We start from the raw sequence: 18,345 nt of genomic DNA, 5'->3' as shown, positions 1-18,345 counted from the left end.
TTTAGAGAAGAGTATCAATGATGAAATATTGTATAAGGTTGTGTACCGACCTGCCGGATCCGGAAAGATGGTGGTATTAAGCAAGTGTGATAACAAAAGAGTGAATAATTTGGTGTAAAAAAGGAAGTCAAAGTCTTGCAGTGGCTGGTTGAGGTAGAACCTCTGCCCCTGTTACACAGGATAAAGCACACATTAAGTTATTATCATTACGAACATTATCATCAAAGTGTACCTGATAAAAGAAGGGAGTGACGGGAGTATCTGACCACCACCAAGGCAAAGCACAAAATGCAGGTCATAATATAAAAAATTTTTTTTTCCCACTTTCTGTTGCAGGGCGAATGTTGCTGAATGACAGTAAAAAAGGTCCGCCGCATATTCGATACCGTCGACCTTACGGCTGTGCTGTCCTTGCCATGAGCGATGTCCTGCAAACCATCTCAGAACTTAGAGAGGAAAAAGACTTTGTCCTTAAAGTCTACATGTGAGTTACACACAAGTGTACAGTACTGTATTTTTGGGACTATAAGGCGCACATCAATCAATCAATTTATATAGCCCTAAATCACAAGTGCCTCAAAGGGCTTCCAAACCACAATGATATCCTCGATAGGGCCCACATAAGGGCAAGGAAAAACTCACCCCAGTGAGACGTCGACAATGATGACTATAAGAAACCTTGGAGAGGACCGCATATGTGGACCCCCCCCAGGGGACCGAAAGCAATGGATGTCGAGTGGATCTAACATGATATTGTGAAAGTCCAATCCATAGTGGATCTAACGTAACCGTGAGAATGAAGTCCAAAGTGGATCCAATATAGTAGCGAGAGTCCCAAGCAAAGCGGAGCCAGCAGGAAACCCTCCCAAGCGGAGGCGGATCAGCAGCGCAGAGATGTCCCCAACAGATACACAGGCGAGCGGTCCATCCTGGGTCCCGACTCTGGACAAGCGGTCTTCCTGGGTCCCGACTCTGGACAGAAAATCCTTTTCTCAAAAATAGACAGTACGCCTTATGTGCGGAATAATTCTGGTTGTGCTTACCAACCTTGAAGCACATTTTTTTGGTACATGGTGTAATGATGACCAGTAGATGGTAGTAACACATAAGAGATACATGTAGGCTGCAATATGACACCAGTGAACAACAGCAAAACTTTAAATGTTCCATTGAAAATAAAGAACATTACACACGGCGCTCAAAAATCTGTCAAAATGTCTATTGTATGACTTTGATGGATTGTCGGCCCATTACGGCTACCGTTGTCCGGGATACAAGTATTATAATGCTGTGTGTGTATAAGGACTGCAAAATGCCAGCCGTTAGCAAACATATTATCTGGCGTTTTGTTTCACAATAATATGCAAAACCAACCTTTCTTACTTTCTAGTACATGCTGATGTGTATTTGAGATCTGCATAAGTCCTGAAAATTTGCGCACGTCGTCCACTATTGTCCGTGGCGACACCATAGTCGATATGCTTCTTCTTTTTCACTATTTTCTTGTTATGGGGCATTCACCCTTTGCTGTTACCATTTCAAATAAAAATAACGTAAAATTGTTATATACATCTCACAATGAAAGCGTTAAAAACTACCCCCACGGAAACATAGTTATTAGAGAGTTCACGTTGGATGTTTTTTCGCGGGACACATTTCCGGTGTTGTTGCACTAGTGATCCACGGATGAGATTTAAGTCAAGTCTGAATGTCATTAAAAAAGTTAGCTCCATCTTTTGACACTTCTTCCACTCCCGTCCTTGCACACTAAACCGCTACAACAAAGATGACAGAGAGAAGATGCTGTCGAAGGTGAGCCACGTACAAACCCTGTTTCCATATGAGTTAGGAAATTGTGTTGGATGTAAATATAAACAGAATACACTGATTTGCAAATCATTTTCAACCCATATTCAATTTAATGCACTACAAAGACATAATATTTGATGTTCAAACTCATAAACTTTTTTTTTTTTGTCAAATAATAATTAACTTAGAATTTTATGGCTGCAACAAGTGCCAAAGTAGTTGGGAAAGGGCATGTTTACCACTGTGTTACATCGTCTTTTCTTTTAACAACACTCAATAAACATTTGGTAACTGAGGAAACTAATTGTTGAAGCTTTGAAAGTGGAATTATTTTTCATTCTTGTTTTATGTAGAGCTTCAGTCGTTCAACAGTCCGGGGTCTCCGCTGTCGTATTTTACGCTTCATAATGAGCCACACATTTTCGATGGGAGACATGTCTGGACTGCAGGAGGGCCAGGAAAGTACCCGCACTCTTTTTCACGAAGCCACGCTGTTGTAACACATGCTGAATGTGGCTTAGCATTGTCTTGCTGAAATAAGCAGGGGCGTCCATGAAAAAGACGGCGCTTAGATATGTTGTTCCAAAACCTGTATGTACTGTAGCTTTCAGCATTAATGGTGCCTTCACAGATGTGTAAGTTACCCATGCCTTAAGCACTAATGCATCCCCATACCATCACATATGCTGGCTTTTCAACTTTGCGCCGGTAACAGTCTGAATGGTTCGCTTCCCCTTTGGTCCGGATGACACGATGTCGAATATTTCCAAAAACAATTTGAAATGTGGACTCGTCAGATCACAGAACACTTTTCCACTTTGCATCAGTCCATCTTAAATGATCTCGGGCCCAGAGAAGCCGGCAGCGCTTCTGGATGTTGTTGATAAATGGCTTTCGCTTTGCATAGTAGAGCTGTAACTTGCACTTACAGATGTAGCGACAAACTGTATTTAGTGACAGTGGTTTTCTGAAGTGTTCCTGAGCCCATGTGGTGATATCCTTTAGAGATTGATGTCGGGTTTTTTATACAGTGCCGTCTGAGAGATCGAAGGTCACGGTCATTCAGTGTTGGTTTCCGGCCATGCCGCTTACGTGGAGTGATTTCTCCGGATTCTCTGATCCTTTTGATGATATTATGGACCGTAGATGTTGAAATCCCTAAATTTCTTGCAATTGCACTTTGAGAAACGTTGTTCTTAAACTGTTTGACTATTTGCTCACGCAGTTGTGGACAAAGGAGTGTACCTCGCCCCATCCTTTCTTGTGTAAGACTGAGCATTTTTTGGGAAGCTGTTTTTATACCCAATCATGGCACCCACCTGTTCCCAATTAGCCTGCACACCTGTGGGATGTTCCAAATATGTGTTTGATGAGCATTCCTCAACTTTATCAGTATTTATTGCCACCTTTCCCAACTTCTTTGTCACGTGTTGCTGGCATCAAATTCTAAAGTTAATGATTATTTGCAACAAAAATGTTTGTCAGTTTGAACATCAAATATTTTGTCTTTGTAGCATATTCAAATGAATATGGATTGAAAATGATTTGCAAATCATTGTATTCTGTTTATATTTACATCTAACACAATTTCCCAACTCATATGGAAACGGGGTTTGTAAATAAGGCACATCCTGAAGCGACTGTCAGAAAGTCTGTAAAACATAATGTATGCAACACTTTGACCAAAGAACCACCATTACATGTTATGTAGACCACAAGGAAACGTTTTCAATTTTGAAAAAAAATCACAATATGACCCCTTTATTGCGCCTTTTTAATCCGGTGCGCCTTTTGTATGAAAAAAGACCTGAATAGACCCGCTCATCGGCAGTGCGCCTTATAATCCGGTGCGCCCTATGGTCCACAAAATACAGTATATATAATGTATACAGTATGTAAATGTATGTTTATGTTTGTGGATGTTGTCTGCTTCATAAAACATTCAGCTGTAACAACGAGAACGAGTGGCATCAAATCCATGAAAACATAATCCGCAAGTCCAGTACCAAATACTCGGCCCCCGGGAACAACTACGGTATGACACTCTTTTCAAAACATTTTTACTTCACCTACTGCCCTTGTTTATTTGTTTTTATTAGAATTCTAGGTTTGGGTATTGTTTAGATCAGTGGTTCTCAAATGGGGGTACGCGTACCCCTGGGGGTACTTGAAGGTATGCCAAGGGGTACTTGAGATTTTTCCAAAATATTCTAAAAATAGCAACAATTAAAAAATCCTTTATAAATATATTTATTGAATAATACTTCAAGAAAATATGAATGTAAGTTCATAAACTGTGAAAAGAAATGCAACAATGCAATATTCAGTGTTGACAGCTAGATTTTTTTGTGGACATGTTCCATAAATATTGATGTTAAAGATGTATTTTTTTGTGAAGAAATGTTTAGAATTAAGTTCAAGAATCCAGATGGATCTCTATTACAATCCCCAAAGAGGGCACTTTAAGTTGATGATTACTTCTATGTGTAGAAATCTGTATTTATAATTGAATCACTTGTTTATTTTTCAACAAGTTTTTTGCTGTTTTTATATCCTTTTTTCCAAATAGTTCAAGAAAGACCACTACAAATGAGCAATATTTTGCACTTTTATACAATTTAATTAATCAGAAACTGATGACATAGTGCTGTATTTTACTTCTTTTTCTCTTTTCTTCAACCAAAAATGCTTTGCCCTGATTAGGGGGTACTTGAATTAAAAACATGTTCACAGGGGGTACATCACTGAAAAAAGGTTGAGATCCACTGCTCTAAATGATCATTCGCACGTTCATTGCATCTCGTATCGACTATTGCTATTCTCTTTTCAACGCTAAAGAGACTTCAGAGGGTACAAAATGCAGCAGCAAGACTTTTCCCCGGTGTACCTATAACGGCCCATGTCAACCCATTTTATCCAGTCTTCATTGGCTTCCAGTCAAATTCCACTTTGAGTTTAAGATTGGAATCCTGACTTTCCGTACGTTGCACGGTTCTCGGTCAGAGTTTGAACTCACAACCTACCGATCTCAGGGCGGACACTCTAACCACTAGGCCAGTGGTTCTCAACTTCTTTTCACCGATGTATCCCCTGTGAACATTTTTTTAATTCAAGAACCCCCTAATCAGAGCAAAGCATTTTGGTTGAAAAAAAAAAAAAGATAAAGAAGTAAAATACAGCACTATATCATCAGTTTCTGATTTATAAAATTTTATAACAGTGCAAAATATTGCTCACTTGTAGTGGTCTTTCTTGAATTATTTGGAAAAAAAGATATAAAAATAACTAAAAACTTTTTGGAAAATAAACAAGTGATTCAATTATAAATCAAGATTTCTACACATAGAGGTAATCATCAACTTAAAGTGCCCTCTTTGGGGATTGTAATAGAGATCCATTTGGATTCATCAACTTAATTCTAAACTTTTTTCACAAAAAAAAGAAATCTTTAACATCAATATTTATGGAACATGTCCACAAAAAATCTAGCTGTCAACACTGAATATTGCATTGTTGCATTTCTTTTCACAGTTTATGAACTTACATTCATATTTTGTTAAAGTATTATTCAATAAATATATTTATAAAGGATTTTTGAATTGTTGCTATTTTTAGAATATTTTTAAAAAATCTCACGTACCCCTTGGCATAACTTCAAGTACCCCAAGGGGTACGCATACCCCCATTTGAGAAACACTGATTTAGAGAGCCAATTTGACACCAAATTTCTCACTTTAGAATTATTTCTGAGACGACAAAAACAGGGGACTTCACGGTGGCAGAGGGGTTAGTGCGTCTGCCTCACAATACGAAGGTCCTGAGTAGTCAGGGTTCAATCCCGGGTTCGGGATCTTTCTGTGTGGAGTTTGCATGTCCTCCCCGTGAATGTGTGGGTTCCCTCCGGGTACTCCGGCTTCCTCCCACTTCCAAAGACATGCACCTGGGGATAGGTTGATTGGCAACACTAAATTGGCCCTAGTGTGTGAATATGAGTGCGAATGTTGTCTGTCTATCTGTGTTGGCCCTGCGATGAGGTGGCGACTTGTCCAGGGTGTACGCCGCCTTCCGGCCGATTGTAGCTGAGATAGGCACCAGCGCCCCCGCGATCCCAAAGAGAAATAAGCGGTAGAAAATGGATGGATGGATGGATAAAAAACGTTTTTGGTCAGTTGACGACAGTGACTCTGCATAGACATTGACTGATCAAACACGACCTTAAGGTTTCTGAGGCTGCTTTTAACAAACTATAAAAATGGGACCCATTACCTCCCTGCTTAGCACTCAGCATTAAGGGGTGGAATTGGGGCTTAAATCATCAAAAATGGTTTCCGGGTGCGGCCACTGCTGCTGCCCACTGCATTCCTCTCCTCCCAGGGGTTGATCAAGGGTGATGGGTCAAATGCAGAGAATAATATTGCCACACCTAGTGTGTCTGTGACAATCATTGGTACTTTAACTTTTAACATGAACAAAGTACCAAACACTGATGTTGTTGAGTATCTATACTTATTGCCAGGTAACAGGATTGATCGATGCAAAAGTGAAAGGTACCCATCCCAATCTGACTCTGCGGTAACCACACCTTAATTTTGTCCCATTTTGGTGCCGCTAAGCTATGGCTGGAACGAAGTATTGTTGTGTTAGAGTTGTATAATTTTCAACTGTCTGTAAGGCCTTGAATAAGTTACACTGACAAATGACTTTCAAAAAAAATCTCGTAATTTTTCATCTCGTTTGCGTTGTTGCAGGCCTCATCATCTCGTTACAGCTGTTACGAGGCGACTTGGAGAATCTCCGCCGAGAAAACAAAGCCATGCTGAGCGGAGGCCTGGCCATGACACGCAAGCTGGGCTTCCCTGATGTCATTATGCCAGGTGAGCGGGTGTGTCTCGCTGACGTCTCACAGCACTCTGGCGACTGAAAGCTTTGTCGGTCTGCGCTCACAGGGGATGTGCGGAACGACCTGTATTTGACGCTGGAGCGGGGCGACTTTGAAAGAGGAGGAAAAAGCGTTCAGAAGAACATTGAAGTTGGCGTTTTTGTGCTGAGCGTTGACGGAGAGCTTGTGAAGGTGATAACGGAAAAAAATTGTTGTGCGATCAAATTTTCATGCTTAAATGTGATGGTTGGCAAAGGTAAACACCCACTTTTTGATTTTGTGTAGTGGGAAAAGCAAGTGAGAAAAGGAGTAATGCGATAAAACAAACTTCCTCAATGTTTGTGTATATTCTTAGTCAACCAGGTGATGGTAATGCGACCTTTCATCTGAAAGATTTTTTCAGTTTTAGAACTTCAGGTGTGGAGTCTCCCTACATAGTCTGTCTCTGATGGGTATGTCCCATGGAGGTAATTAGACTAAGGTTGTTTTTGTATTGTAATATACAAGATTTTGTTTGTTTCCCAATTTTTGGTCTTAACAGTGCATTTAGAAAGTATTTACAGTGCTTCACTTTGTCACATTTTGTCATGTTACAGCCTTAATATAAAATGGAATAAATAAATTTTGTCCTCAAAATTCTACACACAATACCCTATTACAGGGGTCGGGAACCTTTTTGGCTGAGAGAGCCATACAAGCCAAATATTTTAAAAGGTATTTCCATGAGAGCCATATATATATTTTTAAGACTGAATACAACTAATTGCGTGCATTTTTAAGTAAGACTAACATTTTTAGAGGATAATAAGTCTCTTATTCTTTTTAATAACATTGTTATTCTGAAGCTAAACATCCATCCCATCCATCCATTTTCTACCGCTTATTCCCTTTCGGGGTCGCGGGGGGCGCTGGCGCCTATCTCAGCTACAATCGGGCGGAAGGCAGGGTACACCCTGGACAAGTCGCCACCTCATCGCAGGGCCAACACAGATAGACAGACAACATTCACACACTAGGGCCAATTTAGTGTTGCCAATCAACCTATCCCCAGGTACATGTCTTTGGAAGTGGGAGGAAGCCGGAGTACCCGGAGGGAACCCACGCATTCACGGGGAGAACATGCAAACTCCACACAGAAAGATCCCGAGCCTGGATTCGAACCCAGAACTGCAGGAACTTCGTATTGTGAGGCAGACGCACTAACCCCTCTGCCACCGTGAAGCCCTGAAGCTAAACAACAATAAATAAAATACTTCTTACCATTAATACGACTTCTTGAACTGGTGCAGTAGAAACCGGATGGATGGATTAAAATGCATGAAAATGTTTTATATTTTGAACTTTATTTTTGACACTGGGATTACCAGCGGAATTATTCATTACTTATCGTGTTAAGCAATGTCAGCTAAGATTTATCTGAGAGCTAGGTGCAGTCATCAAAAGAGCCACATCTGGCTCTAGAGCCATAGGTTCCCTACCCCTGCCCTATTATGACAATGTGAAGTTTTGTTTTGCAAAGTTAATACAAATTAAATAGTACAAAGGTCCTGGGTTCAATCCTGGGCTGGGGATTTTTCTGTGTGGAGTTTGCATGTTCTCCCCGTGACTCCTTAAATATCTGTGTCAGCGTGTACATGGAATTGCATGTACACGCTGTACATGGAATTGCATGTACATGTGGGGCAGCATAGCTGGGTTGGTAGAGTGGCCGTGCCAGCAACTTGAGGGTTGCAGGTTCGATTCCCGCTTCTGCCATCCTAGTCACTGCCGGTTTGTCCTTGGGCAAGACACTTTACCCACACTGGTTTAAATGTAACTTAGATATTGGGTTTCACTATGTAAAGCGCTTTGAGTCACTAGAGAAAAGCGCTATATAAATATAATTCACTTCACTTCACAATTATCTCATCGAAATGGCAGCACCTGATGGCTTCAAGCCATGAATGGAGCGTTGGTACGCCAACAAATGGTTCACACACAGAGGCCTATTTGGAGCGATGTAAAGGTTCCTCCGCCGGGTGGCGGGGCTCTCCCTTAGAGATAGGGTGAGAAGCTCTGCCATCCGGGAGGACCTCAAAGTAAAGCCGCTGCTCCTCCACATCGAGAGGAGCCGGATGAGGTGGCTTGGGCATCTGGTCAGGATGCCAACCGAACGCCTCCCTAGGGAGGTGTTTAGGGCATGTCCAACCGGTAGGAGGCCACGGGGAAGACCCAGGACACTTTGGGAAGACTATGTCTCCCGCCTGGCCTGGGAACGCCTCGGGATCCCCTGGGAAGAGCTAGATGAAGTGGCTGGGGAGAGGGAAGTCTGGGCTTCCCTGCTTAGGCTGCTGCCCCCGCGACCCGACCTCAGATAAGCGGAAGATGATGAATGGATGGAAGGTTCCTTAACCCAAAAATTGGCAGTCGGAAATCGCCATTCCACTGTAGTTGCTTCATTTCGCACCTTTTTCAAACCAGCGGTCTTTTATTTATACACAATTTGGACATTAAAGAATTTGCGTTATTTTTGAGAAACCGACTATGGACCTAAAGAAAGTGCCCTCCTTTGTTCTGCCATGGTCTCTGCAATGTCGAGATCCCGGCACTTCTCACCACATAAACAACGTTGACAAGTTTGCATTTCAGGGTTTGGTGTCGTGGAAAACCTTCCGGTTGTTGAGTCTGTATTTTCGCCTTCTGGCACAGGACTGCATTAGCCTGGGCTGTGGCGAGCCTAACGTTGCGGAGCATCGCTCTTTTGTGCTCTACCACAACAACAGCCCTCGGTGGAGCGAGGCCATCAAACTGCCGATTCCCATCGACCGATTCCGTGGGTCCCACCTTCGCTTCGAGTTCAGACATTGTTCCAGTAAGGATGAACGTGCAGAGACAAAATTAAGACATGGTCTTGATTGTCAGCTTGTCTTCTCTTTGTTTCCCTGAAGCGAAGGACAAAGGGGATAAGAAACTGTTTGGCTTTTCCTTCACGCCACTCATGAGGGACGACGGCACCACGCTCTCCGATCAAAGCCATGAACTCTTCGTCTACAAGGTCAGATTGTTCGCCCCTCTTTCCAGCTAACATTAGTGTGACAATGTTCTTTGGCGACATTTTGTCTTGTGTGAACTAGTGTTGTCCCGATACCAATATTTTGGTACAGGTACCGTTACTAAAATAAATTCGATACTTTTCGGTACTTTTCGATACTTTTGTTAATAAAAGGGACCACAAAAAATTGCGTTATTGGCCTTATTTTAACAAAAAAATCTTGGAGTACATTAAACATGTTTCTTATTGCAAGTTTGTCTTTAAGTAAAAGAGTGAACATACTGGACAGTTGGGCTGCGAATCTTTGGGTGTCTCCCGATTCGATTCAGTATTGATTCTTGAGGTCACGATTCGATAATATATCGATTTTTTTCAATTCGATTCGATTATCGATTCAAAAACGATATTTTTCCGATCCAGAACAATTCTGTATTCATTCAATACATAGGATTTCAGCAGGATCTACCCCAGTCTGCTGACATGCAAGCAGAGTAGTAGATTTTTTTTAAAAGCTTTTATAATTGTAAAGGACAATGTTTTATCAACTGATTGCAATAATGTAAATTTGTTTCAACTATTAAACGAACCAAAAATATGACTTATTTTATCTTTGTGAAAATATTGGACACAGTGTGTTGTCAAGCTTATGAGATGCGATGCAAGTGTGATGCAAGCCACTGTGACACTATTGTTCTTTTTTAAAATTTGTATAAATGTCTAATGATAATGTCAATGAGGGATTTCTAATCACTGCTATGCTGAAATTATAACTAATATTGATACTGTTGTTGATAATATTCATTTTTGTTTCACTACTTTTGGTTTGTTCTGTGTCGTGTTTGTGTCTTCTCAATTGCTCTGTTTATTGCAGTTCTGAGTGTTGCTGGGTCAGGTTCGGTTTTGGAATTGGATTGCATTGTTATGGTATTGCTGTGTAGTGGTTTGTTGGATTGATGAAAAAAAAAAAAAATAAAAAAATCGATTTTTTAAGAATGAGAATCGATTCTGAATCGCACAACGGTTTCGATTCATATTCGAATCGATTTTTTCCCACACCCCTACTAGACAACTTGTCTTTTATTAGTAAGTAAACAAACAAAGGCTCCTAATTTGTCTGCTGAATGCAGTAACATATTATTTCATTTATCAGTCTATCATTTTTTCAAAATTATTAAGCACAAATGGTAGAAAATTAATTATTAATCTACTTGTTAATTTACTTTTAATATCTGCTTATTTTCTCTTTTAACATGTTCTATCTACACTCCTGTTAAAATGTAATAACCATTTATTCTTCTGTTTTTTTGGATGCGTTACATTAGTTTTGGATGATACCACAAATTTGGGTATTAATCCGATACTAAGTAGTTACAGGATCATACATTGGTCATATTTAAAGCCCTCATGGGTCCATAGACGTATTTCCTGAGTTTATAAACTTAATATAAATAAAAACAAAAACAAAAGAAGATGTGATGCCAAAACATTTCAACGTAATCATAGTAGTATCGACTAGATACACTCCTGTACTTGGTATCATTACAGTGGATGTCAGGTGTAGATCCACGATGTGTAGTGAAGAATGTTTAGCTATTCCTCATCCTGCAGGGACGATACTTGCAAGAAACTTACTTTATTTGTCGCCATGGAGGCAAGATTAGTGATTTAGAAGTAGCTGAATCACTGCAGACAGCGGCTGAACTTTAGTCCCTGGCTCGCTATCCTTGTCTTAAAGCACCTCTTCCGGTGGGCGTTTCATTGTTATAAATTCACCTTTATCGTAAGTTTTTAAGCCAAAATGCGTCCATTCTCCCTTTTCTGTCTACAAGCTGTGTCTGTTTGCAAGTAGTCCATGATTGTGCGCTGCCGAACATGCTCGTCTGCTCGTAAACCAGCAATGACACTATATAATGACGACAGGGGCGCAGGGAGGGGACCGGTACTTTTCAGAGGCGGTGTAGTACCGAATATGATTCATTAGTATCGCAGTACTATACTAATACCGGTATACTGTAACTGTAGAACCCTAGTGTGAACCATCCTCCTCATTCCATCGGCCCTCTATTTGCAATTAGTCTCTTTGTGGCAACCATTTAAGACCATTCACATGTGACCTCAGTGTGACGAGAACACAACCTTCAATAACCCCGCCCACTATTTGGCCCTGGCCTGCTGCAAAGACCACATAAACGTCGGTCCTGGCGTGGCGACCAGCCTTCTCTTCCAGCGCAGCACCAGGGAGACCTTCTGGATCTCCACACAGCTCTCGTCCACCAAGCTCACCCAGAACGGTAAAAAAGATCTCGGTTTCTGCGTTTGGTATTCAAGATTGAAACCCTCTTTGTGTAGACAATAACGTGTTTCTGGTCTTCTAGTGGACCTGCTGGCTCTGCTGAAATGGAAAGCACATCCGGATCGAGTCACAGACATCCTTGGCCGCCTACGACACATCAGTGGGGAGGAAATAGTCAAGGTTAAAAAAATCCCTCAAATTGATGACAACTTTTATTTGCCTTACCCTGAAAGAGTACTACTGTACTTTTACATGCACACAATATTAATAGTGATATAAATATATATGCACTTCCATCCACAAGCAATAGGAATACAGTAGTAGCTCAACTTACAAGCTTATTGGTTCTGTGACGAAGTTCTTAACTCAAAACACTTGTATCGCAAATAAATGTTTCCTATTGGAATTATTTTAAAACAATTAGACATGGCAAAAACACATAATACATCATATTAATAATATAATGATAAATACGTAAGTGAAATATTTTATTTAGTTGCATGTTTTGTACTAAAATAAATTAATGGGAAATAAACTGTTCAGTGATAAAACATTTTTAATGCAAAATATCAAATTAAACATAATCGAAAAAAATAATCCTGGCACATATCCAGCCAAGATTCAATTCCAGCACTAACACTATGCGCCATAGGGGGACTATGACAATTGGGGTAAGGAATACTTTTGCGGTAGGATTACATATGAAGCGCCTTGTCATCCATTAGTTTACATTTGATGTGTTTATACATGCACAGCCTGTGATCTGCGTATAGGGAATGGCGGCACTGATTGTTCCATACTTGTGCCTATTTAAGCAATCCGTAACAGATAAATATTTCAGGATATCTAAGAATACATTTGTTTTCTCTTCACCTCAGAATTGTAAACCTTCACTGCCTCCATTTGACAAAATCACACATTTCTTTGAGATGCGCAAAAAACACGTAATATGTCGCTTGGGCGCATTCTCCGATAAACTCGATTACATGGCCTGATCTTATTCTGAATCGTCAATTGAAAAAATGTGTTTACAAGTTTCAAAAGTTTGTATAGTTGAATATAATTAATGTTGTGTGCATGTAAAGGATTTCGTTTACTTAAAACTTTGTTAAACCTACTCTGTGGCCTAGTGGTTAGAGTGTCCGCCCTGAAATCGGTAGGTTGTGAGTTCAAACCCCAGCCGAGTCATATCAAAGCCTATAAAAAATGGGACCAATTGCCTCCCTGCTTGGCACTCAGCATCAAGGGTTGGAATTGGGGGTTAAATCACCATAAATGATTCCCGGGCGCAGCACCACTGCTGCCCACTGCTCCCCTCACTTCCCAGGGGGTGAGCAAGGGGATGGGTCAAATGCAGAGGACAAATTTCACTACACCTTGAGTGTATGTGACAATCATTGGTACTTTAACTTAATAATGCCAACAACATTTCCCAACACGACCTGGCAAATGTATTTTTTTTATCCTGGCAAGTAACTGACTTACTGTTCTTAAACAAATGTAAATAAGCATCGAAATATGTGTGTGTGTGTTTAAGTTTCTTCAAGATATTCTGGACACATTGTTCTCCATTCTGGATGACAACACAGACAAATATGGACCGCTTGTCTTCCAGAGTCTGGTAAGTTGTTTCGTTACGTAAAGCAAGAAAATAATTTGTGTCTGAATGACTTGAAATGTTCTCTACTGTATTCCAGACCAGCTAGCAGAAATAAAAACTGACTGAAGAAGTAATTAGTGTCACTGTAAAGCTCATTAGCATAGAATGGAAAGCAAATAATCATGTGACCTGACACAGACACACTCACCGTCTGGTTTTTTCAAGTCTCTGAAATTTTGAGAAGAATATTTTCATTCTGTAACTATTAATTTTTATTGGCCATTGGAGTGCAGATCCTATAATTCATCTTTTTGACCCATAATGCATTTCTTCATCAGGTTTTCATCATCAACCTGCTCAGGGACAGCAAATACTTCCACTTCAGACCTGTCATGGACACGTACATCCACAAACACTTTGCTGGTGCTTTGGCTTACAAGTAAGTGCGTGTGTTTGTAACAATGTTGATCATTCCGCATGTTGTGTAATTGCTACCTAATTTTGTATACATTGGAGCAAGAATGTCAAACATGCGGCCCGCGAGATGAGATTGCTAAGTGTAAAATTGAGTTGCATTTTTAAATTCAAGAAACTTCTGTTGTAAATGTGTCCACTGGATGTCGCAATAGCAATTCTGTTAGGCAAGCAAATAGTTACATAGCAGCCCCAGAGTTTGACCTATAAGTGAAAATTCTTCACACAAATCAACAGACCGTGCAAAATAACGAATATACCTTTAGGGTGTAGGCTCAACCAGTGAGTATCTACCACATCTGTTAGATACCTTTTGAGGGACTGACAAGCACGTGTGTGCAAGATTTTTGCAAGATGTGTTGAAAAACATGTCCGCCTTTAAGCTAAACATTGATGCGAAACCTGGCAACTGATTGTAAGTAATAGACTGTTTAATGATTATGCAACTTTGAGGATATTTGTATTACATTCATGTATACTGGCCTGTTTTCCCAAGCCCCACAACCTACACCAGTGGTTCTCAAATGGGGGTACGCATACTCCTAGGGGTACTTGAAGGTATGCCAAGGGGTATGTGAGATTTTTCAAAAATATTCTAAAAATAGCAACAATTCAAAAATCCTTTATAAATATATTTATTGAATAATACTTCAACAAAATATGAATGTAAGTTCATAAACTGTGAAAAGAAATGCAACAATGCAATATTCAGTGTTGACAGCTGGATTTTTTGTGCACATGTTCCATAAATATTGATGTTAAAGATTTTTTATTTTGTGAAGAAATGTTTAGAATGAAGTTGATGAATCCAGATGGATCTCTATTACAATCCCCAAAGAGGGCACTTTAAGTTGATGATTACTTCTATGTGTAGAAATCTTTATTCATAATTGAATCTCTTGTTTATTTTTCAACATGTTTTTAGTTACTTTTATATCTTTTTTTCAAGTAGTTCAGGAAAGACCACTACAAAGAAGCAATATTTTGCACTGTTATACAATTTAATAAATCAGAAACTGATGACATTGTGCTGTATTTTACTTCTTTATCTCTTTTTTTTTTAACCAAAAATGCTTTGCTCTGATTAGGGGGTACTTGAATTAAAAAAAATTTCACAGGGGGTACATTACTGAAAAAAGGTTGAAAACCACTGACCAACACGGTAAAGTGGGGCTTTAATACAAACAGGAGTAAAAGAAACGCTTAAAATGCTGCATGAGACATTGCACAGTGATATAGGTTTGTGAAAACTATTGTCTTCTGTTCAAATTGAAAGACAGTGAATAATGGAAATGACAAATGAGTTACTTAATACATAGAAACATTTTTATATATGCTTTATTTAGTTTTTTGTTCAATCCTAGACGGGCTGTGGCTCAAAGTTTTTTCTTTAAAATTTTCCCTCAGAATTTAACTAACTTGACGTGTTTTGTCAAGACGATTATTTGCTTGTTCTATTTTGGGCCAAAGTAAAACAAAGAAAACAATCTGAACTTGTCCTAGTTGTATCTTTAAATTATCGTGCCATGATTTCACTTGTACGGCCCACGTTGGAATATATTTTCCTCCATGCGGCCCCTGAGCTAAAATGACTTTGACACCCCTGTGTTAGAGTATAGCATGATTTTATTTCTCAATAATATTTTCCTGTTACTTGGTTTTTCACTATTCGAGTATTTGAATAACATATCTTGGAAGTCTTTGAATTCTATTGTAAAATTATTATGCCTAATAATAATTGATGTATATTTGTTGTGCAAATGAATATCGCATTTTGTGAAAATCTGGTTATTGACAATGTTGCTTGTGTACCAGGGAGCTAATCCGATGTCTCAAGTGGTCTATGGAACGTTCTACTGAGGCGGTCCGACAGGATCACATCCAGGAAGTCATGAGGGTAACATATGTCGTATTCATCTGAAATATGTGCATTACAGTGGTACCTCGGTTTTCATTATTATTTATTCATCCCAAAAGAGCTGATGAAGACTGAATTGTAGGAAACCTAAAACAATTTTTCCCATCCGAAACAGTCAATCAATCAATACATCAATATATATATATATATATATATATATATATATATATATATATATATATATATATATATATATATATACATATACATACACATATATATATATATATATATATACATACATATATATATATGTATTTGTATATATATATATATATATATATATATATATATATATATATATATATACGTTAGGTCAGGAAAAACCACAAAGGCCATTTCATCCCTACAAGCCTGTTTCGCAAGTTTCCCTGCTCTTCAGGGGATTTTTTGAAAAATCTGAGAAAAAAAATCCCTTGAAGAGCAGGGAAATCTGCGAAACAGGCTTGTAGGGATGAAATAGCCTCTGTTGTTTTTCCTGACCTAACGTATATTCCGTTTTTGAGCATTGTATATTCGGATAAACTACAGAAACATCGACTATATATATGTTATACGAATAAATATCTATAGCCCTTAATCACACGTGTCTCAAAGGACTTCACAAACTCACAACGTCAACCCTGATCTTTCTCTTTTTCCTTTTGTACCAATCATTGTCACACACACACACACACACACACACACACACACACACACACACACACACGCACACACACACACGAGGTGTGGCGAAATTATTCTCTGCATTTGACCCATCACCCTTGATCCCTCACTGGGAGGTGAGGGGAGCAGTAAGCAGCAGCGGTGGCCGCGCCTGGGAATAATTTTTGGTAATTTAACCCCCGATTCCAACCCTTGATGCTGAGTGCCAAGTAGCGCGGTAATGAGTTCCATTTTTATAGTCTTTAGTATGACTCGGCCGGGGTTTGAACTAAAGACACATCCAGACAAGGAAAAATTCAAAATGACTTTGTAAATTATTTCTTGTCTCTCTCACCTTCTTTATCAAAGCGCTGACATTTGCAACTTTCTTGTTTTGGGACCCCCGAACTGATGGAGTAGAGCAGTGTTTTTCAACTACTGTGCCGCGGCACACTGGTGTGCCGTGAGGTACAGTCTGGTGTGCTGTGGGAGATTATGTAATTTCACCTATTTGGGTTAAAAATATTTTTTTGCAAACCAGTAATTGTAGTCTGCAAATGATGTGTTGTTGTTGAATGTCGGCAGAGTAACCGTGTAATACACTTCCATATCAGTAGGTGGCAGCCGGTAGCTAATTGCTTTGTAGACATCGGAAACAGCGGGAGGCAGGGTGCAGGTAAAAATGTGTCTAATGCTTAAATCAAAAAATAAACCAAAGGTGAGTGCCTCTAAGAAAAGGCATTGAAGCTTAGGGAAGGCTATGCAGAACAAAACTACAACTGAACTGGTTACAAAGTAAACAAAAACAGAATGCTGGACGACAGCAAAGACTTACTGTGGATGTACAATGTACATCCGAACATGACATGACAATCAACAATGTCCCCACAAAAAAGGATAAAAACAACTGAAATATTCTTGATTGCTAAAACAAAGTAGATGTTGGAAATATCGCTCAAAGGAAGACATGAAACTGCCACAGGAGAATACCAAAGAACGAGAAAAAGCCACCAAAATAGGAGCGCAAGACAAGAAGTTAAACACTACCCAGAGGAAAACAGCAAAAAACTCCAAATAAGTCAGGGGGTGATGTGACCGGTGGTGACCTACTTTGAGACAAGACCTATATTGATGCATGCTTGGTTATGCTTTAATTCATATTCAACAATTGCGACAACTAATTTTTGCTGTCAACTGACCTTCATTTTTTAATGATTTCTGTTGGTGGTGTGCCTCCGGATTTTTGTCAACGCAAAAAATGTGCCTTGGCTCAAAAAACTTTGAAAAATACTGGAGTAGAGGGACCCCAAACTTATTTATGCTCTAATTAATTGGGAGTACTTTCTTAAATTAAAGGTACCTTTTAGTTGAGCAATACTAAGACATTATTATACACTAGCTGGCAACTGTTGGCTAACAAGGAGTGCCCTAATTGTTAGCTGGCAGCTTGAGCCAATAATCACCAGCTGGAAACTGGCACGATAATGGCTATCGGGCAACTAACGCCATAATCGCTAGCTGGCAACTGACAAGCTAATCCCTAGCTGACAGCTAGCACCTTAATCGTAAAATGGCAGCTTGTGTCGCTAATCTATAGCTGGCATTGGAAAGCTAATCGCCAGCTAAATTAAATGCTAACATGATAGTAGTAATATCATTATTTATTCAGGTTTTTATTCAAAACCTGCAAGGTACG

The 18,345-nt window shown here is 39.5% G+C and overlaps 1 protein-coding gene across 4 annotated transcripts in view; it reads left to right on the top strand.

Moving 5' to 3' along the window:
- Nucleotides 1-18,345, top strand: part of LOC133535284 (dedicator of cytokinesis protein 3-like) — an 87,480-nt gene that overhangs the window by 20,516 nt on the left and 48,619 nt on the right. For all 4 annotated transcript variants that reach the window (XM_061874970.1, XM_061874969.1, XM_061874968.1 and 1 more), the window contains exons 12-22: nucleotides 337-484; nucleotides 3,756-3,844; nucleotides 6,558-6,683; nucleotides 6,756-6,880; nucleotides 9,377-9,539; nucleotides 9,616-9,722; nucleotides 11,839-12,010; nucleotides 12,095-12,192; nucleotides 13,550-13,633; nucleotides 13,951-14,051; nucleotides 15,902-15,983. In XM_061874970.1, coding sequence (XP_061730954.1) covers nucleotides 337-484; nucleotides 3,756-3,844; nucleotides 6,558-6,683; nucleotides 6,756-6,880; nucleotides 9,377-9,539; nucleotides 9,616-9,722; nucleotides 11,839-12,010; nucleotides 12,095-12,192; nucleotides 13,550-13,633; nucleotides 13,951-14,051; nucleotides 15,902-15,983 — 1,295 coding nt within the window. The remainder of the gene's footprint in view (nucleotides 1-336; nucleotides 485-3,755; nucleotides 3,845-6,557; nucleotides 6,684-6,755; nucleotides 6,881-9,376; nucleotides 9,540-9,615; nucleotides 9,723-11,838; nucleotides 12,011-12,094; nucleotides 12,193-13,549; nucleotides 13,634-13,950; nucleotides 14,052-15,901; nucleotides 15,984-18,345) is intronic.

Source organism: Nerophis ophidion, linkage group LG16 (assembly GCF_033978795.1).
Source record: "Nerophis ophidion isolate RoL-2023_Sa linkage group LG16, RoL_Noph_v1.0, whole genome shotgun sequence".
Taxonomy (NCBI): domain Eukaryota; kingdom Metazoa; phylum Chordata; class Actinopteri; order Syngnathiformes; family Syngnathidae; genus Nerophis; species Nerophis ophidion.
This window is presented reverse-complemented; position numbering and strand designations above follow the sequence as displayed.